General features: G+C 50.1%; 1 protein-coding gene across 4 annotated transcripts in view; it reads left to right on the top strand.

The window, feature by feature from the left end:
- The first annotated feature begins 19,490 nt into the window (after positions 1-19,490).
- Positions 19,491-20,739, top strand: part of EPB41L4B (erythrocyte membrane protein band 4.1 like 4B) — a 128,463-nt gene continuing 127,214 nt past the window's right edge. For all 4 annotated transcript variants that reach the window (XM_042912976.1, XM_042912974.1, XM_042912972.1 and 1 more), the window contains exon 1: positions 19,491-19,799. In XM_042912976.1, coding sequence (XP_042768910.1) covers positions 19,491-19,799 — 309 coding nt within the window. The remainder of the gene's footprint in view (positions 19,800-20,739) is intronic.

The following is a 20,739-nucleotide window of genomic DNA, read 5'->3' as shown; positions in this document are numbered from 1 at the left end:
CCCAGGGGCAGGGAGCCACAGTCCCCATGAGCTCCCAGAGCCCCAGGCCAGACCCTGTGGAACTCGCTGTGCTAGTTCCCTGTAGTGGTAGTGGCTGCACTTGAGAGACTATCGTGGGTAACCTGCTTACCCAACGCTCAGGGTCACCGGCCAAAAAGTGGGTGGCAAACCATGTGACTAGGACTCCTGAACTGACTTGGAGGGGGTGGGAGCAGGGACCTGAGCTCCCCAGGCTTTAGATCCTCCTCTGCGGCCCCTCCCCCCTTTCCTAGATGGTTCTTACAACACTAGAGTGTGACGCAAGGAGAGCCTGCCAGCACCAATGCAGCAACAGTGGCTGGGCAAATGCAGCCGAGAGAAGAAAGAAAGTGCCCTGGGAATGTGGAATACCGCTGTGTCAACCTTATGCCCCTTAAGTCTGTTGCCCTGGGACCAAGGACTTTGCCTCTTCTCTCCCCTGTTCCACCTTCCCAGGGATTGGCCCCTCCTGGGTCACCAGATTTGACTTTCTCACTTGTGCAAGAGATAAACTAAGGCCTTCTTTCCTTAAAGCAATAAGCATAAGAAGTTTTGACCGTGTGTTAGAGTACTCACGGGTGGGTAGGTAGGAAGGCATGGATGTTTAGAGTAGGTGGACATAAACAGGAAGATTTGGGAAAGGTGGATCTAGCCAGGCTCAAGGAACTGTAGTTTTAAATGCTAAACGCAACACAGTAGGGCTCAGGTAAGAATTTCCCTTAAAAAAAATAATAAAATCTGTGGTTCTCAATCTTAACTGCATAAAATCACCTGGGAAAAAGTTTTAATTAAAAGAAGCTTTTGAAATTCCCACTCCCAGAACAATCACATCAAAATGCCTATAGGTGGGACCCATCCATCAGTGGTGCTCAGAGCTCCCAAGGTGATTCCAATGTGTAGCCCAGGTTGAGAACCACTGGCCTTTAAAGGGTGATGAAAGAAAGCCTCGGCTTTAATGGATTGTTCCAGTCTGTACTTAGGTGTTTTATTTCTTTAAATCGTGCTTTATAATGCACTCTGGCCTTCACTGACAAAGCCAATTAGAGATCTATAAACAAGCTATAATTTTAATAGTTAAATTTAACGAGGATAAACTACCTTGTGTCACTGTGCTCTGTGAGCTACCCCTGTCTGAGAAAGGCTCTGCTGGCTGGCACGGCCAAGGCCATCATTTTTCACTGAGCAGGCAGATGGCTTAGGGAAGAATGCGAGAAAAGGTCACAGTTCATCAAAGCAAAACCTTAAAGATAGCAGCTTTAGAAGCTGGGACAACATCAGATATGCACCCAGGGGGAAGATTGTGAATTTTAGGTGCAGTAGGATGCCTGAGAGGAAAGATCAGGAGCTCTCTGGGTGGCATACCAACGCTCAGGTGCCCCTGGGGCTGGGCTTTGGTTTGCCTTGCAGGCAGGGAAGCCCAGATTCATCACTTCTCACAGCCTCAAAAGCAGCCCTGTATTTTCTGCATTCTCTTCTTTCTTCAAGCCCAGCCACCCAGCTCTTTGCAGGGCAGGGCACGGCAAGAGCAGGGCTCCTGGGGTCAGACCAGTGTGGCTTCACAGCCAGCCTGTCACTCACTAGCTGTGGGACAGTCATGAAATGTTTAACCCTTCAGGGTTCCGTTCCTCATCTATGGACACAGCGGGTGATCCGAGAGTACAGAGTGCTGCTTTGTCAACCCTGCATGGCCCGTGAATTAGCATGTGATCTTTTGTTCCCCTTGGAATTAAGGAATTTGCCTCTTCCACCTAGGCTCATCTTTCTGGGGATTGGTCTCTCCTGGCCAGCCTTAGCTGACTTGTTCATTTGTGCAGGAGATAATAAAGCCAGAAAAATCTTTAGGTTCCGGCAAGAGGGGACCCTGCTCTGGTCCCTCCAGTCGATAGGGTCCTGTCCTGGTGTTCCTTTGCCTATACTCTTCCCTGCTGGGTGAGGGGTTAATGGAGCCAAAGGGGCCTGCCCCTTAGAACTCCAGCTCCCCATCTAGGCCACATTGCAGGGGCCAGGTCCCCAAAATCCTCTGTTCAAATGGGCCTGTACCCTCTTCTAGGGTCTATATGGGCTGCTCCCCAGATCTACACTCATGAGGATGTACTCTGCTGCCTGTCTGAGGCCTGATGGAAGCCAAGGGCAGCTGTTGGGGAGCAAGAGATGGGGGTGAAGGTGGACGGAACAGAGACCTCAGGTTTCCACACAGCTGTGTCCTCCTGCTGGCTTAGGACAGAGTCAAGGTTGAGAAGAGAAGAGGCAGTTCCCCGGATCACACTTCAGCGTAGAACTCTGATGAGCCAATGCATCCTAAATTGGAACTTGGCCTCCCAGATCATTATGAAAATATTTGTCAATTTAGAAGATTAGCACTTACTTTAACAACTTCTTAGCTTGATTTTTAACTTTAAAACATTGAATCGTAGGGTATATGGTAAGTGGACCTCCATTTGTGCTCTTCTTACCCTGGGCCTGGGGAAAACAATACTATCATTTAGGTGGTTATTAGGATTCAATGCAAAAAAAAAAAAAAAAAAAATCGAATGGGTACAGCGCAGGTGCTCAGTAAGGATTATACGCTTTTCCTTCCTGCTCATCACTGTCACTCAAAACATGAAGTTGCAGAAAAGAATCCTCCTCCAGGTAGGCCACCAGCTTCCTCCTTTCTGGTTAGAATGCAGCTCATGCTGGACTAATGTGCCTTCAGGCCTTTCCACTGAGAGGCTGATCAAAATTTGGAGTTAAGCCTAGATATCTCACTTAACTGTGGCCAAAAAATGGCTCTTATGCCAACCAGGAAGTCTGTGGCCCCCTTCTGAAGTGGCTCTGGGGCGAGGCAGCCTTGGAGCAGGCAGGGCTCCAGGAACCCAGGCCTTCTGTGTGTGTCCAGGGATCTGGCAAGACCCGTGGCGAGAGATTTCTGGGGTGGGAAGCAGGGAGGGTAAAGCAGCCAGTTCGGGCACTCAGAGAGCTGTCTGCAGAGGTGCAGTGGCCTGAGCTCAGGAAAGGTGCCTGGAAACCCAGCAGTGCTTCCTCAAGGGCCAGCGATGGGGGAGAAGGGGGAGGGCAGCTGGCCCATGGAGGACTCAGAGAAGCCAGACTTCCTGGGTGAGTTGGAACAAGCAGAACAGGTTCACTCTGCTATGCATCTCATATTTGCTGCAGTGGATCTATTTTGTATTTTGAAAGTACCCACTTATTGTCTCCATTGCAAACAGCAAGCTGAGAGTATGCTAAGCCGTCAGAAGATAGGGCTGGACACCATAGGCACAGAGCTGGAGGCATAGAAGAGGTAACGCGTCAAAGGACAGTGAACGAGACAGTAGATGAGTGCTGGGGAGTAGGGTGGAAACAGGAGGATGGGAAGGTAATCGGGCCACATTGAAACGGCCTCCAAGTGCTCTTCTGTTGCTTCATGGATCACAGAGGAAAATGCACTTAAGACTATAATACGATTTCCTTCTCATTAGAAAACTCTCATTTCCTATAAACTTTAGGAGATTTTCCATACTGGTTTCCACATGTTAAGGAATGTTTAACCCATATATCTTGCTGGTTGAATTTTGAATCTATTATCTATCTATCTCTCTATCTATCTACCTACCTACCTCCCTTTTAAATAACCAGAAATACACATTTATTAAGAAGCAAAGAAAATTTATTTTTCAATCACAGGAAAATTCGTCTGATAATTTTGGTGCCCCACTTAGTTCTAGGAAACATATATCTGAAAAAGCACTATGAAAAAACATTCCTGGAGACTTAAGATGTCAAAAACAAAGTAATTTTGTAACTATTTTCAATGTATTCAATGCAAGAGAGGGGTGTACCTCTCAGAAGTGAGATCTATTTGGCCATCCGGGGTACATCATGCTTCCTTAAGATCAAGAAATATGGGCTCACTCGGAGGCAAAGTATAAAAAGCCTTTAAATTTGCACTCTGCTACATTTTATCTGAAGCGCTGGGAGGTTAGGAATGCAGTAAATTCACCTCCATGCCTATCCTGCCCCCACCACCACCCCGTGTGTACTTTAACTCCCGGCTGCCCCTCATATTAAATCCACGTTGGCCAATTTTGATGATAAAACACTAGTTCTTTATACCTATTATTGGTATAAATGCATCATTGTTTATTTGCCAAATCCCTGAGAGGCAAAGATCTAATTAATCTATTAAGGCTTCTGTTGGAAAAAAGTCAAACCTTTCAAATGAGAAACCTGGGTCGATATCATCAGTGTGTTTTGCAACAGGGCTGGCTGGATTGCTCCAGACAAATCAGACGGCCTCTGCCCTGCACATTCTGAGGTTCTCGCGGGCTGGGAGTGACAGGCTGGGGATGCCGAGGAGGGGGCGGTTCCATTTGGGGCTGGTAAGCAGAAGGAGCCTGCGGTTTCCAGCCTACCAATGGCCCAGGCCCCATACCGCTGCAGGGGAACCATTGGGGCTGTATCTGCAGAACTGGGACCAAATTAAGGGAAGATGGGGCTGGAAGTGAGGCCTTAGGCATCTCCGTGGCATGTGCCTCGTAATCTTCCAGGGTGGGGGGCTCAGCTCTGCTGAGTGGGTGCAGCTTCTCCTGATGGGCATGGCCACTCATGGGAAGGGGGTTAACATGATCCCCCCATAAGACCTTCCAGGGCCAACTGGCACTTGCTGGTAGTTGATAGCTAGTGGGAGTGGGAACTCTGGTTTGGTTTATTTGTAAGCTACAACCTTCCACATTTTCCCCATACCTTAAGAACATTTGAACCCCAGACTTATCCCCCCACCTTTTTAACAAATTAATTTAAAGAGAGAGAGTGAGAGAGAATGAGCAAGAGAGGAGCAGAGAGAGAGGGAGAGAGACAGAATCCCAAGCATGCTCTGCACTGTCAGTGCAGAGCCTGATACGGGGCTCGAACCTGTGAGATCACGACCTGAACCGAAATCAAGAGTCAGACGCTCAACCACCTGAGCCACCCCAGCGACCCTGATCTCCCCATTTAAGGCTCATCTCCCCTGTAGGGACACAAAAACAAATCACCATGTCATTGAAATGACAACTATGGGCATGTTGCTAGTTGCTAGGAGAGAAGGAAACAGAGGAACCAATTGACCACCCACCCCTCTTGGCAAAGTGAGAGAAGACCTCAGGAGCTCTCCATCCAAGAAACCTGTGAGTGGTGACTTCACAGAGCTGAGCAATCCTCCTCAGAGGACCTTTATCAAATGGTTTTGGCTCTTTAATTTTTTTTTTAATGTTTATTTTTGAGAGAGAGAGCAGGCGAGGAGCAGAGCTCCAGGCTCTGAGTTGTTGACACAGAGCCCCGTGCGGGGCTCAAACTCACAAACTGTGAGATCATGACCTGATCCGAAATCGGACTCCTAACCGACTGAGCCCCCCAGGCACCCCTGGTTTTGCCTCTTTAGATTTCCAAGCACAAATGCTAAACCATTAGGAGATTTCCAAACTGGCTTTGTGACATCTGTACCCACACGGTGGGCATAGCGTGACCAACATTTGGCAATGGGGGAGCAGGAAGAGAATGTGCTTACTCTACGGCTCTGTCCAACAGACCTTTCTGCAGTAATGGAAATGGTCCACATCTGCACTAACCCTGCAGCCGCAGGACCCACACGGCTATTGAGCACTTGGGTGTCACCAGTACCACTGAGGAACTGAAGTTTTCCTTTCATTTCATTGAAATTCTCTTAAATCGAAATAGCCATAACTGGCTAGTGGCTCTCATGTTCGCGCAGCATGAAGTTCTCTGACCTCGAGATGCTAAGGGAGAGAGGGCAGCTTCAATTCCTCCTGGTCTCCCCCTTTCTCTTGCTTCCCTCGACATTCAGCTTCTCCTTGTTCATCAGTCCCCAGCAGCCCCACTGCCGAGGCCTCTCCTCGGTTAACCCTGCCCCTCTGGCCAAACTTCAGGAAGAAGCAACATTACACTATCTTCTTTGAAAAGACCGAGTATGGCTTTCTCTGAGCGCGATGAGGTTGGCAAGGACCGCTGAAACTGAGCGTGATACTCCAAACTGCTAATTTGCTAAAATAATTTGGGAGAGTGCTACTCTCAAACCCTGACATGAGTGAAAGCAACCTTTCTAAATTTGCAGGAGGCAAAAGTCCATGCTACTGGAGGTTATGTTTGCTAATTATCTCAGTGGTTGTTTATTAAATGGCTATCGCATATTTATTTCTCTCTGTCAGAGCACTTGGCCCAGAAAGGCAGGCTCACTCGCTGAAATGTTCTGCCGTGACCCAATCCAAAAGATTCAGCCTGATTTCTTATCAACTGGAAATTTGGAATTACGTAATCAGCTTCCCCCTCCCCCGCCCCAAAGAGCCACAGATGTTTTAATGATTGCCTTTGCAACCCAGGCAAACCGTCCCATACATAGGCCCTTCTGAGAAGAAGAGAGAGGTAGGTAGGCATAGGGGCCTGTGTTTTGTACTATTCTGGTCAACCACCTACAGTTGGTTGGATCAGGGCTAGGCATTGATCCCCGGAGCAGCCAACTTCATAGGCTGACCAGTGACCTATGACCTGGCACAAAAGAATGTCCTCCACGCAGATTCCCTCTCTCTGTAATCTAAACTGGAAGCAGAGAGAATCGGACAGTAATGGCAGAAATGGCAGGTGGCAGGAGCGCCTGGGTGGCTCAGTCGGTTGAGCAAACGACTTGCGGCTCAGCTCATGATCTCACAGTTCGTGAGTTCGAGACCCTCATCAGGCCTGCTGCTGTCAGCACGGAGCCTGCTTCGGATCATCTGTCCCCCTCTCTCTCTCTGTCCCTCCCCGACTGGCGCTCTCTCTTTCAAAAATAAACGAAAGAAGAAAGGAAGGAAGAAAGAAAGAAAGAAAGAAAGAAAGAAGTGGCAGGTGGGGGTTGGGTGTGTGAGAGGAGCCAAATATAGTGACCCAGGGAGGGAGCTCTCAGCTAGAGACTGATTTTGCACAAGTGGGATAGAGCCTTGGAAACTGTGTTTTCAAAATTCCTCAAGAGATTCAAACACACTGATATCCAGTTTGTTTTAATTCCATAGGTGCTTAGTCACCTCCAATAGGACACGTCTACCTAACCTCGCACCTCCCATTTGGAACTTTCTCATAAGACACAGTCAGTATTTTGCTATTGTTGGTAGTAATTCAGTGTAAGGCTTTCAATTTAATATTTCCTTGGGATAGACTGCTAGTAATAGGGTTTATAGTCAAAGAGATACTTATCTTTGTGGTTCTCCCTACAGATTATCTTCCCAATGGGTTGTGTAACTTCACAGCTTCATTGATTTCACCACAACCTTGCCAGCCTTGCATTATTTTACATTTCCCTCCTAATTCCCTATATTTCTTTAGGAAATGTCTGAAAGTACCTGAAATTTGCTTTAATTTGCATTGCCTTTGATTACAGTTAAGATAATCATTAAGATAATGTTTCCCATTGGTGCATTTACTGTTTTCTCCCTGAGTTTCCAAAAGTAATGTCATCTAGACGCCCCCTTCTCCTACAATTAAACCTCTCTCTATTTTCAAAAGCACAAACCAACTTAAACATTTCCAGTGACAGCATCCTCAAGCACCATTAGAAAAGTAGTCTTTTTCCATTGTAGTGAAGCCTCTATCGTGTTTTCCAGTGGTCTTTTGCACATAGTAGGTGACACACATACTTGTCCAGTAACCATGTCTCTATAAAGACAAGACAACCAGATTAAACACAGTTAAGCCAGTTTCTTTCTTTCTTTCTTTCTTTCTTTCTTTCTTTCTTTCTTTCTTTCTTTCTTTCTTTCTTTCCTTTTTTTAAGTTTATCTTTATTTGAGAGAGAGCAAGTGGGTCAGGGGCAGAGAGAGAGGGAGACAGCCAAGCAGGCTCCACACTGTCAGCGAGGGGAGGGGCCCCGACTCGAGGCTCGACCTCACAGTCCGTGAGATCATGACCTGAGCTGAAATCAAGAGTAGGATGCTAGGGGCGCCTGGGTGGCGCAGTCGGTTAAGCGTCCGACTTCAGCCAGGTCACGATCTCGCGGTCCGTGAGTTCGAGCCCCGCGTCAGGCTCTGGGCTGATGGCTCGGAGCCTGGAGCCTGTTTCCGATTCTGTGTCTCCCTCTCTCTCTGCCCCTCCCCCGTTCATGCTCTGTCTCTCTCTCTGTTCCAAAAATAAATAAAAAACGTTGAAAAAAAAAAAAAAAAAAAAAAGAGTAGGATGCTTAACCGGCTGAGCCACCCAGGTGCCCCGAAAGTTAAACCAATTTCTTAACTGCAGGACTTCTCAGAACCTTCAACACTCCTTTAACAAATGCTCGGTGAACTTCCAAGAGAAGAATGTACAAGGCACCTTTTCCACATCTATCTTGCCTGCCATTGAATCCTTGTGTGCTGAGGCGTGCTGAAAGAATGGGGTCCTGGAGGAGGTGCTTTGAGAAGCTTTGCCTGGCCTAGAGATCACGCCCACACTAAGGTCGGTATGTTGACCGAAGCAGGGGCAAAACCATGGCTTCCCTCGGTCTCTCCACTGCAGCCACCAATACAGTGATGAAACACAGACATATCTTAAGAAATATTTTAAATAATATATTTGAAAAGTCAGTGCGAATGTTGGAAAGATAATTTGTGGTGCAAAAAGGAAAGTGACAACACGGCATGTAGAAAAGGATCCTGTTTCTGTTTAGAAAAAAATGTTTATCTTGCCAATTGTTCATCACCTCCAGCCCTTACCATCACCTGGGATGTTTCCCTCAGCAAGAATGTCAAATCATACAAACCATTCTAAATTTGCTTAACATTTTAGGATATGTTTATATTGATAGACTATCTTGTTTGTTGATTGCACCGTCATGTTATGTTTTCTATTTTATTTTATAATATTAATGTTTTATTTTATTATTTTTGAGAGAAATAGAGGGTGTGCGAATGGGAGAGGGGCAGAGAGAGAGGAGACAGAGCATATGAAGCGGGTTCTGTGCTGACAGCAGATAGCCAGATGTGGGGCTTGAACTCGAGAGCCATGAGATCACGACCTGAACCGAGGTCAGATGCTTAACCGACCGAGTCACCCAGGCACCCCTATATTTTGTTTTAAAATGTGTTTATGGGGGCGCTTGGGTGGTTCAGTCGGTTAAGTGGCCAACTTCAGCTCAGGTCATGATCTTGTGGCTCGTTAATTTGAGCCCCGTGTCGGGCTCTGTGCTGACAGCTCAGAGCCTGGAGCCCGCTTCAGATTCTGTGTCACCTGTTCTCTCTGCCCCTCTCCCACTCACACTCTGTCTGCCTCTCTCTCTCAAAAATAAATAAATGTTTTTAAAAAATTATGTTATACTTTTGCTTTACCTACAGAATGCTGTTTACTTCATGATAAGGTTATTATTAAACTATCAAACTTTGGAAAACTTATTATTAAATTCACGCTATTATTGAACTAACTCCCTCTATTAGATATTGTCAGAGAGTAACGTCTTCACAATGAATATGGTGCTGTAAGATGACAGAGAGGGAAACAACCAGTCTATCTCTAGAGGGTCAGAAAGGTTTTACCAGGGAATGTGATCTGGGGTTCTGAAGGGTGAATAAGAGTTCGCCAGCGGGAAGGTGGGAGAATATGTTTGAGGAAGTAGATTTGCATATAAAGGCTTGAAGCATAGCTTTATCAGGGTTTTATAATTCGGGTTTTAGGTTGAGGCCTTTGGTCCATTTTGAGTTAATTTTCGCATATGGTGTACATTAGGGTCCAACTTCATTCTTTTGCACGTAGATATCCATTTTTCCCAGCACCGTTATTGAAAACACTGTCTTTCCTACTTGAATGGTCTTGGCACCCTTGTGGGAGCAGAGTCTGAAATCTAGCTCTGTCAGACTTCAAGTGGTATGGCTTTTTTGTAGTAGAGTGTGTGCCCCAGTTTTCTTTAAAGCAGTGCTTCTCTCCCAGACCCGGAAAGGCTGTCATGGGCCAGGCCGGGAGAGTCCCAGACATGCCTCCCAGGCAGGGTGAGTAGGCCTCAGGCATCGCCCAAGGGCAGCCCTGCCGAAGTCAGTCTGCTCCCTCTGGATGTAGCCACACCAGCTGACCGGGCCTGGCTCGGGGACTGCCCAGACCGGTTTGCAGGGTTTCTGTTCCCTGGGAGCTGGTTCCCTGGCCACCGTGGTGGCTTTCTCTCTCTCCCCCGCCACCCTCTCTTTTTCTGCCTCTATTTCTTCTTACATTCCCTCTCTTCCTCTCTCTTTTCTCTTCTTTCCTAGTCCATGCACGGTCCCTGCCAACCCCCAGGCCAAACGCCCTGAGCCACAGACTTTATTTCCACGCCCATGCCTGAGACTTGGGGCCCCTCTCCTCCCTTGGGCCGCCTGCCAGGCCAGCCAGGCTCTGACCCAGAAGGTTTCTGTTTTTTTTTTTAATGGATATAAAATTATCGATAATTACATGAACGGAAATGCTAACAATAACAAGTCACATTTATTGGGTCCTTACCAGACATAGTTGACATACTTCATGTCCTTTATTCCTCACACCAGACCTGTGAGGTCGATACTATTATTAATGCCCTGTTAACAGATGAGAAACTAACTGCCCTGTTAACAGATGAGAAACTAAGGGGTAAGGGCTTGAATTCTGTGCCCAAAGTCACACAACAAAGATTCAAATGCCACCTCTGAACCACGCTTCTGGATTGGACTACTTTGTGACCATGGTCATTTACTGAATATCTGTGTGTGCCAGCCATTGTGTGTGTGTGTGTGTGTGTGTGTGTGTGTGTGTGTTTGAGAGAGAGAGAGAGAGAGAGAGAGAGAGAGAGAGAGAGATCTTAATCCGGGAGGGAAGAGGACTCTCCAGCCCCAAACCTAGGAGCTGCCTGACACCTGCCTCCCTCACCCCCACAGCCCATCCCTCGCCTCTTGGTAATCTCTCAATTCATTCTTTCTGCACGCTGGCCCGAGCTGCCATCATCTGTAACTGCTGAGGACTGATGTTGTCTTAGCACAGAGAGGCAGCCCCCTTTATGTGGCAGAGGGTGATGCATGTGCATATGGTGCTGTAAGATGACAGAGAGGGAAACAACCAGGTGTATCGACAGAGGGTCAGAAAGACCTTACCAAGAGGGCCCATCTGGGCTCTGAAGGGCGAATAAGAGTTTGCCGGTGAGAAGGGAGAATGTATTCGAGAGGCATGGATTTGCATATAAAGGCTTGAAAGGTGCTTTAGGGTGTCTGACAAATGGCAATAGTTTAGAATTCAGAATGGGGGGTGGGGTGCAGTGACAGCGGGGCTGAAGTAGCAGGCAGGGCCAGACTAAAGAAAGCCTTGTAGGCTTTGCATTACCTGTAGGTAATGCAGAGCCACTGAAAGATAAGGCCTCTGAAAGGGAGGGTGAGTCTGGTTTAAAATGCATTCAGTCTCCCCAGGAAATTAATATAGGCTGGCTAACCATTTGCACGTGAATTTGTCCAGATATGAAACATAGATGGCCCAGGCCCCCTTTCACACTCCGAGGACGGTCATTTTTACCAGTGTCCCTTGTCATCAGCCTTGCTGAGAGATCATAAATAGGGGAACGACTTGGCCTATTTCCTTTTCCGAAAGGTGGGTGTCTTGGGAGCGGGGTAAAGTTTGGATCGGAGAGGGAGAGACATAGCGGTCCAGGGGATCAGGCAGTGACTGTGGAAAAGTGAGGTTGGCAGAGAAAGGCCCGGCTCAGCTGCCCACACCGGGAAAGTCTCCTTGACTCTTCTCTGCTCTCCCCCTTAAGTAGATGGAATACTAATCTGATTGGTCAGATTCCAGGGCAACGGTTAGGTCAAGTTTGCTTGTGTGCAGGGGTCACTGAGCATAAAAAAAATGACACACAAGAATGTGCTCCTCTCTTCCTTACGCCCACACCTAGTGCACTGCCTTTGCATCTGGAGTCAGTTAGTGGCTAGGAGGAAACATCCCCCAAACAAAGGAGGGTTTAGGGAGAGACAGAGAAACAGAGACTTAGAGAGACGGAGAGAAAGAGACCCTCTTAGGCCTTGAGGCTAGAAAGCTGGGCTCCAACTCAGCTTTAGAAGAGGACCCGGGGTGCTGGGCTGGCCCAGCAAAACCAAAACAAAGCACAGCTTGTATCCGTGGCCAGTGCCCTTGCTGCCTGTCTGTTTCCCCTGGGAATCTCCCAGGCGCGGGGGAGTGGCAGGGCAGGACAGGCCTGCAGTGACTTCCATCTTAGTATCACCATCAACACCCCTGCCTTTATTTCTCACAGCTGAATAGAAAGGGAGAAAATGGCGGGGGGTGGGGGGGGTGGGGAGGGGTGGGGGGGCGGGCGGGGAGGGGTGGGGGAGGCGGGGAGGGGAGGAGATGAAGGGATGAAAAAGAGGGTGGAGTCTTGGAGGTCAGAAACTGGCTCTAGGGAGTACAGAAGAACAGGGCCCCCTCCCAGTGAGTCAGTGAGGGCGGGAGTTGGTGTGGCTTCGGGGAAGGGCCGGGTTGCAGTTTGGAGAGGGCCAGGAGGGAGGGAAGGAGGCCCAGCCAGATAGCTGTGGGATCCGGGGGTTCCAATGCCAGCGAGCTGCTGCTCACCAGCTATGTGGCCTCAGGCAGGTCCCACAACTTGTCCGTGCCCCAGTTTCCTCAGCTGTAAACTGGGGATAAGAACACCTCACAGCCAGAGTTGTCATGCAGAATAATTAAATGCGGTCATGTCTGTGACAGCACTTAATAAACCATAAACCTCTGAGCAACACAGAGAAATATTATCCTTTTTAGGATTCCCTTGGGAATGAAAAGCGGGGTGCCTCTGAGAATTCTCAGCTCCACCCAGCTCTCTGCTCAGTTTCACAAAATGCCATTTACTCTTCTCCCCCAAACCCTCTCTATGTGTTTGTTCTCTGATATTCCCACTTCCCTTTAGTCTCTCCTCCTCGGGAGGCTTTGTCCTTGTTTTCTCCTAATATGTATTGGCCTCCCCAATATTAAAATAAGAACCGTAGTCTCAAAACGTTTGCTTGGTCCTCCTGCCCCCTTCTAGTTACTGCCCGGTTCCCTCTTCCTCCCAGTCTTATTTGTTTACAGGAGTTTTGCAGTTTACAAAGTTTTTTTTTTTTCCTTGCATCGACTGCTTTGTCATAGCATTAGTATCATAATAAAACTTTGAGGTTGGTAGTATCGGCCGTACTTGCCCATTTTACAGATGAGAAAAGTGAGTCTTGGACTAGAGTCCAACAGAACTCCCGTGTTGTTTCTTTGATACTTCGCCGCTTTCCTTTGATGCTAAGCTTTCAAAGCGAGTGGTCTGGATGTACCATCTCCATTACCCTGCTCTCATTTTCTCTTCAATTGTGTAATCCACTGGCTGCTCCCACCATGTGGGCCACAGCTCTTCTCCAGCTAGCCTACTTCAGAGGCCCGTCACGGACCTCACTCCCCTTAAACCTTCACTGCCATGCATCTGACCCTACCTACTACCTTCTCTTTCTTCAAATTCTCTTTCCTTGGCTTGAACTAGGACTTGAAGTCTACAACAGAAAAGGAGGTGATGGGGAGGGTTCCTTTTGTGTCTGTGGCTCCTGTACCTCGGTTGTACAGGGTTAATTAACCCCAGTGAGTCATGGAAGCCTCGCTTATTGGAATACTGCTTCCCCGGCGTGCTCTGAGCTGTAGCAGGATTTCAAAAGCAGATTCTCCTCAGCCACCAGCCCAGCTGCCAAGGGCCTTGCCACAAAAGAGCAATTTGCCTTGGTTTTGACCAACTTGACAGAAGATGGGCTTTTTACTTGATGGCAAAGAGGATCAGAGCTGTCATCTTATGACTCGGCTGGGCATGGGAAGGTTGATGCCAGTAGTCTTGGACAGAGCAAAAGGGGTCACTACTTGGAATTAGACTCTCCTAGCAGGACTGGAGCAGGGACTAGGCAGATGAACCCAGCTGTAAGTGATGGTGTAGGGGTGATTGATGTCTAGTCCCGCATTGTCTGATATGGCCACCACGAATCATTCATAGCTATTTACATTTAAATTTAAGTGCAACAACATTAAATGTTGCACTAGCTATCTTGCAAGTGCTCAATAGTCACATGTGCCTAGTGGCTGTCATATTAGTCAGCACAGTTACAGAATGTTCGCTGTAGAAGTTCTGTAGGACGACACTGATTTTAGAGCACTGGATAGAAAAGAAGAAAAGGTAAGCAGCTGGCTAAGAGAGTAAGAGAAAGGCAAACTCATCAGGAATGTCCAATAAGAGGGATAACGTCGGAGATGTAGGCAGGGAGGTGGCAGGCTGAGTAGGCACTAGGAAAATGCCCCCTTTCTACTCTTTGAGTGCCTCTCCAGTGTGAATGTTAGGACTATCACACCAGAGCCACAGGTGTTTTCCCAAAGCAGGATGCACACCTGCTAGGGACAAAATGGGTCCTCAGATAGGAAACCCATGCTAGGGCTGGCATCAGGGGAGTGGGGGGGACACCCAATTCTCTCCAGATGTTGATCTTTTGAGTCTAGACAGAGGGCTGGATAGTAGATGTTTGAAATGGAGATCTAGGAATGAGATGCTGAGGAAGAAGTCAGAAATACGATCTGGAGCAGGGGGAAGGGTTGGCTAAAAATACAAATTTGGGAATCAGTTGTAGTCACTCAGAAGTCCTTTTGTCACTGCCACTTCCTTATCTAAAAATTTGGATGATGGTTTGTTAACTCTCCATTTATTTCTGGACCATTCAGTGATGAGCATTGCTTTGCTAATGGTTTGCTTGAAGACAAGTCCTTTAAAGAATGATCAGAGTGGGGCACCTGGGTAGTTCAGTCGGTTAAGAATGAACAAAGTAAGTGTCTATTTAAAACAATGCTTACGCTCTGTGTTTGGAAAATAGAGCAAATGAAGGAGAGGAAAGATCTGGGACCTGGAAAATCATCATTCTAATCTGATTCATTCCTTAAATTGTAAATTCCAGGGGGTAGCTTCAGGCACAGCTGGGTCCAGGCAGGCAAAAATTGAATTGTCATATGAAATTGACGTCTCTCCATCTCTTGGCCCGCTTCTCTTTGTGTTGTTATCATCTCAGGCTTTCTGCATGTGGCGTCAATATGGGCCCACACAGCCACATAGACTTAACACTGCTGGTTCCCAGTAATTTCAACAAGAGGTCCTGGGCTGACCTCCATTGGCCCAACATGGGTTACTACCCATTCTTGAGCCAGTAACAGGTCTGTGGAAATGCAATGGTCTGATTAGCCAGGCCTGATCGCGTGCCAAACCTGAGGCAGGGGATGGGGTCAGCTTCACCTAGATCATTAGGCCTCTCAGTGCAGGGGAAGGAGTTTGCGAAGTAACCCAAACTTTGTAACCCAAGATATAGGCTAGCAGAAACCACAGCTGCCCACTACACAGTCTTTAATTAATGATAGCTATTATTGTGAAACAAAACCAGAAAGATTAAGCAGCCATTAATTAAATACTAAAAAGGGTAGGGAAGGCTTCGTGGTACCTAGTAAGGTCTCAGTAAACGTCTATGGAAAGAAAACTTTACAAGGGAGTAAATAGGAACATATACTAAAGTGCAATCTTGTTCTATGAAAAAATGAGTCTGATGGAATGAGGGCACAATTTTATTGAGTCTAGGAAATGAGCCAGGAAACAAAGGATAGGGATAAATGGCGCATTTCTGAAAGGAGTTCCTTAGAGACAGGGCTAAGGGCTGTTTAATTAACATGTAAAACTACTCCAGAGGAAGGGAGTGCATAAGAAACTCTCCAAGGTTTGCTGATGATACGAAGCTCTTGGAGCAGTGATGACAAGCCCGATGGGAAGCTCTCATGAACCTGAGGAAGTGGCCGAAAAAGTGGGAGCTGAGCTTTAACCAGGACAAGGCAAGAGGGTGATTCTAGAGATGAAGTTCTAAACTCGGCCCGTGAAACTCAGGAAGTCAAGCTACTACTAATGACCGAGAAAAGGACCTGGGATTTAGCGCAGTTTCTTGGGAACTTCAGCACAAGATGGTTCTAGACAGAAATGCAGGGGAACATACTGGGGCTTCTGAATAACGGTTTGAGGGCCGAAAGTCTCATGAAAGAGTGATGTATTGACAAACAGGATACCTGTGCAGTTCTGGCCCGTTCACATTGAGCGGTTCACTCAGAGGCAGTCTGAGAAACGGCAATTAAAATTTTTGAATTTTATAGACCTCAGTTAACAGGGATAGAGACTTTTAGGTCCAAAAGGCAAAGATTAAGACAGAGCAATCATTGAAATAATAGCACTGTGAACGGACAAAATGCAAGCTGGCTCATCAAACGTTGAAATTCTGAGGTTGAAACCTGAGTGACATGAAATTTAATCAAAGGAAGGCGGGAGCTTCTGTTTCTGCTCTGCGTGGTAGAGAAAATAGTGCTTAAATTACTCTACTGATGAGAACTGCATGAGATCAAGTAGGGTACGGTGCCTGATGCAGAGGAAGTGGAGGTGAACCTAGAGCCACATGGAGTCCCCCTGGGATTCTAGATGATGCGGTGCTGTCGGTAGCATAGGGAATCTGCAGTCAGGGGACAGGAGTGTGGGCTTAGGCTGCGCTCTGATGTCCATCTTCCCCATCCCTAAAAGGCAACAGCCATACCTACCATAGGTAGGTACACCCATAGGGCCACATGACAATGAAATAAGATCCTGCATTCATTCAGGAAGTGGTTCTCTTGAACATCTACTACTCACCAGACAGCAATCTAGGTACTAGATGACGATACAACGATGAATAAGAACAAGCCATGTCCTCACAGAAGTTGGTGTCTAGTGGGAGACAATGACAGTGAATAAATCACCAGCTGAATGAGACTCACGGTGGAGGGCTGGTTTTGAAAACCATAATGTGGGGCACCTGGGTGGCTCAGTCGGTTAAGCACCAGACTTTGGCTCAGGTCCTGATCTCGTGGCTTGTGGGTTCGAGCCCCGCGTGGGGCTCTGTGCTGACAGCTCAGAGCCTGGAGCCTGCTTCGGATCCTGTGTCTCCCTCGCTCTCTGCCCCTCCCTCCCCCTCTGAAAGACAAACATTAAAAAAGAAAAAAGAAAACTGTAATGCACCAAACTAATATAACGATACTGCACTTGTATTCATTTCCTATTGCTGCTGAAATAAATTACCACGAACTCAGTGGCTTAAAACAACACAAATGTATTATTGTACAGTTTAGAAGTTGAGAGTCTGAGATGGATTTTACAAGCTAAAATCAAAGGCTGCATTCCTTCTGGAATATCTAGGAGAGATCATCTGTTCCTTAACTTCTCCAGATTCTGGCAGCTGTATGCCTTGGCTCCTGGACCCATCACTCTGGCTTCTGCTGCCAATGGCACCTCACTGTCTCTGACTCTGACTCTCCTGCCTCCTTCTTATAAGGACTGTTGGGATTATACTGGACCCAACTGGATCATCCAGGATAATCTCTCCACCTCAAACTCCTTAATTTAGTCACATCTGCAGAGGGGATTGTGATGTGGACATCTCTGGGAGGACATTATTCGGTCGACCACATTACTTTTGGGCTATCCAGTAGGAAATGAGCTGTCCTTAGCAACCAGCAAGTAGATTGGGCTACCTCTGAACACCAACTTGCTGCTGGTCTTGTTATTAGGGCAAGCAGAGTGGGTATCCGAAGGCTGACTGCAGATGCCCCTTCACAATACAATGTCACGTAGTAGAGCCCCGGAGAGTCACACAGAGAACACTATACAAGTGAACATGCTTGCGGCTGCCATGCAGGAGCTCGGAGACCTCAGGCAAGGATATTACTCCTCTAAGCCCCAAATCCCACGTAAGTCAATGGGGATAAACAAAACTACCTGGAAGGGTTGGAGTGAGGATTAATGAAAATATCATCCATGAAATCACCTAAGACCGTGCCTGATCCTCAAAAAATGCTTATTTTGGAATGCCTCCTGAACCCGTCCCTCCCTTTTTCTCTGTCCCTTTTGCTGCGACCACTGCCTCCTTCCACACCTCTCAGAAACCTCCACTGTTTATCATGCCAGGTGCCTCAGCCTGGCAGTGGTTAGGAGCAACAGCCTTGAAGCTCTGTGAACGAGCCCCTATTAACCGTGAAATCTGGAGCGGGTCTCTTAAGCGCCCTAAGCTTCAAGTCTGTACAAGGGGGATAACACCGGCTATAGAACCAAGTTATTCCGAGGATTAAGTGAGATGATGAATGGAAAGGGCTTACTTAGCACAGTGCCAGGCACAAAAAACAGCAGTGTTCTTGTTCTGGAGAGGCCTGCCCTCCTTTCAACCTCCTCTTCCTCAATATTCCTTTCAGCAACACTGGACGACCCACTTCTCCCGGAAGCAGGCCTTGAATGTGGCTACCGGAGGGGCACGGTTTATAAACACTTCTCTTTGCCTCGGACCTTTACCAGCCTTTTCAGTTATGGCTGTTTATTTATGCGGGCCTCTGCCTCAATACTGCACACAAGCTTCTTGAGGAAAGGTGTTTTTTCTGAGGCATAGGTCGGAAAAGTAAGCTTCCTCCTTGTCCGGCCTCAATTTCCTTATTTGGATCGAGTCCTTTGGACTGGAATGGCTACCAGGGCCCTTCCAGCTCTGAGATTTTAAACGGACAGAACTTAACTTAGTAGGGACATTGTAGATCATCTAGTGCTCCCCTCTCCTTTTCCAGAAGGGGCAACTGAGGGCCCACTAGGGCCTTCACTGAACGCTATTCTCCCTCTCTCTCTTTCTCTGGCCTCCGAGACAAGGGTCCTGTAGGGCATGCAGCCCCGTTTTCCTTGCTAGGCTGGGGGAGACTCTGGCGGCTCCAGGGCTCTGGGCTCGGGACGCCGGAAACACGTGTGTGCTCACCTACGTGTACACACGTGAGCACACCTACAGCAGCAGGGGGCGCTCGGGCCGGCAGGGGGCAGCACAGCCCCGGTTTGCAATTACCCGGCGCAGCCCCGAGGGAGGAGGGCGTGCTGCAGTCCCGGCGGCGGTGGCGGCGGCGGCTGGAGGTGCAACCTCCCAGGTGGGAGGCGGGGGCTGCGGGCGCAGGAAAAGGCGCCTCGGGAGCCGGCGCTCGGCGGGGCCTCCTCGGGCCCCGGGCGCGGCGCGGCGAGTGGGAGCGAGCGCGCCGGGAGCACGCAGGCGCCCTGCTCGGCTGGCCCTCGGCCGGCGCGCGGCGCGGGAGCAGCCCGCAGCCCGCGCCCCGCGCCCCCCGCAGCTCCCGGGCCGCCCGCGGCCGGCCGTCGGGAGCGGCCCCTCAGCGGCAAGCTCGGGCCGCCGGCCCGGGAGAGCGCGCGGCGGCAGCGGCGGCGGGACGGCCCCGGGGCCGCCCCGAGCGCGCTCTCCCGCCCGCGGCCACTCGCGGCCGGCGCTGGCCGGGCCGGCGCGCCCCGCAGGCAGCCGGAGCGCGGCCTCGGCCTCGGCGGGAGCGAGCCCCGGGCTGCAGGCGTTGGGAGGCGGCGCGGGCGGCCGCGGGCACTGACGGCGTCGCGGGGCGCTCCCAGGCGGCGGCGCAGCGGCGGCGGCGCAGGGGGCGGAGGCAGGGGGCGCCCCCAGCCAGGATGCTGCGGTTCCTGCGCCGGACCTTTGGCCGCCGCTCCATGCAGCGCTACGCGCGGGGCGCGGCGGGGCGCGGGGCCGCCGGGCTGGGGGACGAGCGCGACGGGGGACCCCGGGGGGGCCCGGCCGCCGCCGCCGCCGCCTCCTCGACGCTGCCCGCGGCTCCGGGGGGCAGCGTGTTCCCGGCCGGCGGCGGGCCCCTGCTCACCGGCGGTGCGGCGGTGCACATCTCCGCCGCCGGCGCTGCCAAGGCCACCCTGTACTGCCGTGTCTTCCTGCTCGACGGGACTGAAGTGAGCGTGGACCTGCCGGTGAGTGACGGGGCCGACCCGGGGTACTGACACCCCTTGGGGCAGCTCCCCTCCCCCGCTGCTCCCCTCTGGGAGATCCAAGGATCCCTTCCCCCTTCTCCTGCGATCACTTCCTACCCCTGCTTCCCTCTCGGGCCACCCCGTCCCGGTCTCTTCTGGAACCCCATCCGTGGCTTGTGCCCCCTCGTTGGGACACTGCGCTGCTGGATTGCGCCTTCTCCGGTTCCCACCTAGTCCTTTGGGCCTCACTCCCTCCCCAGCTCACCCAGTCCCCTCTTCCCGAGTCCCCGCCCCCTGGCGCGGGTGACCGGCGTTCCCCTTCCGCCCCCTGGGTTCCAGCGGGGGCCTTCTTGGTGCTGGGTTATTGCTTAGAAAAATCTCAAAGCAATGCGGGGCTGCCTCGAGGTGGCCTGCTTGCCCCCACAAAGTCGCCATCAGGCCTTGTGGAGACGGCAGGAAGGAGAAGCCTCGTCCCCAGCTGCCCAGCAGGTGCCCCAAGTTTGGGAGGCAGTGTAGGGACCATTTCTCTCCCTTTCTCGATGCCCGCCCCCGCCCCATCCCAAAGAGTCCCTACAGTCCTTAGTGTCGCGGAGAGGTGGGGGGGGGGGGGGAGGAGGCAGGTGGGCGACTTGGGAGCTAACTCTAAAATCGACTCTCTTGGACCTGGCCAACTTTGCACCTGCAGAGCCCTTTGCTGGGGCGCCGGGAGTTGGCCTTGGGGCCCCCACGGGGCCTGGCGCGCCGGACTTTGCGCCCTGGGCAACGTGCGTGGGGCAGCCAAGGCACCCCCGGGCGGCGGCGCCGGGTCCGGGGCCACCCGCCCACAGGTGGTTGCACCCCGCCCCCCTGCAGCAGATAGCTAGGTTGGCGCTGCTGTCCCCGCCAGGGCGTCCGGCTTTCTAGCCCGAAGGGGCCAGATGTGATCAAATCAAATCCGCAC

The sequence above is a fragment of the Panthera leo genome, chromosome D4 (assembly GCF_018350215.1).
Source record: "Panthera leo isolate Ple1 chromosome D4, P.leo_Ple1_pat1.1, whole genome shotgun sequence".
NCBI classification, from domain to species: Eukaryota; Metazoa; Chordata; class Mammalia; order Carnivora; family Felidae; genus Panthera; species Panthera leo.
Note: the sequence above shows the minus strand (reverse complement) of the source record. Positions and strands in the feature narration are given on the sequence as shown.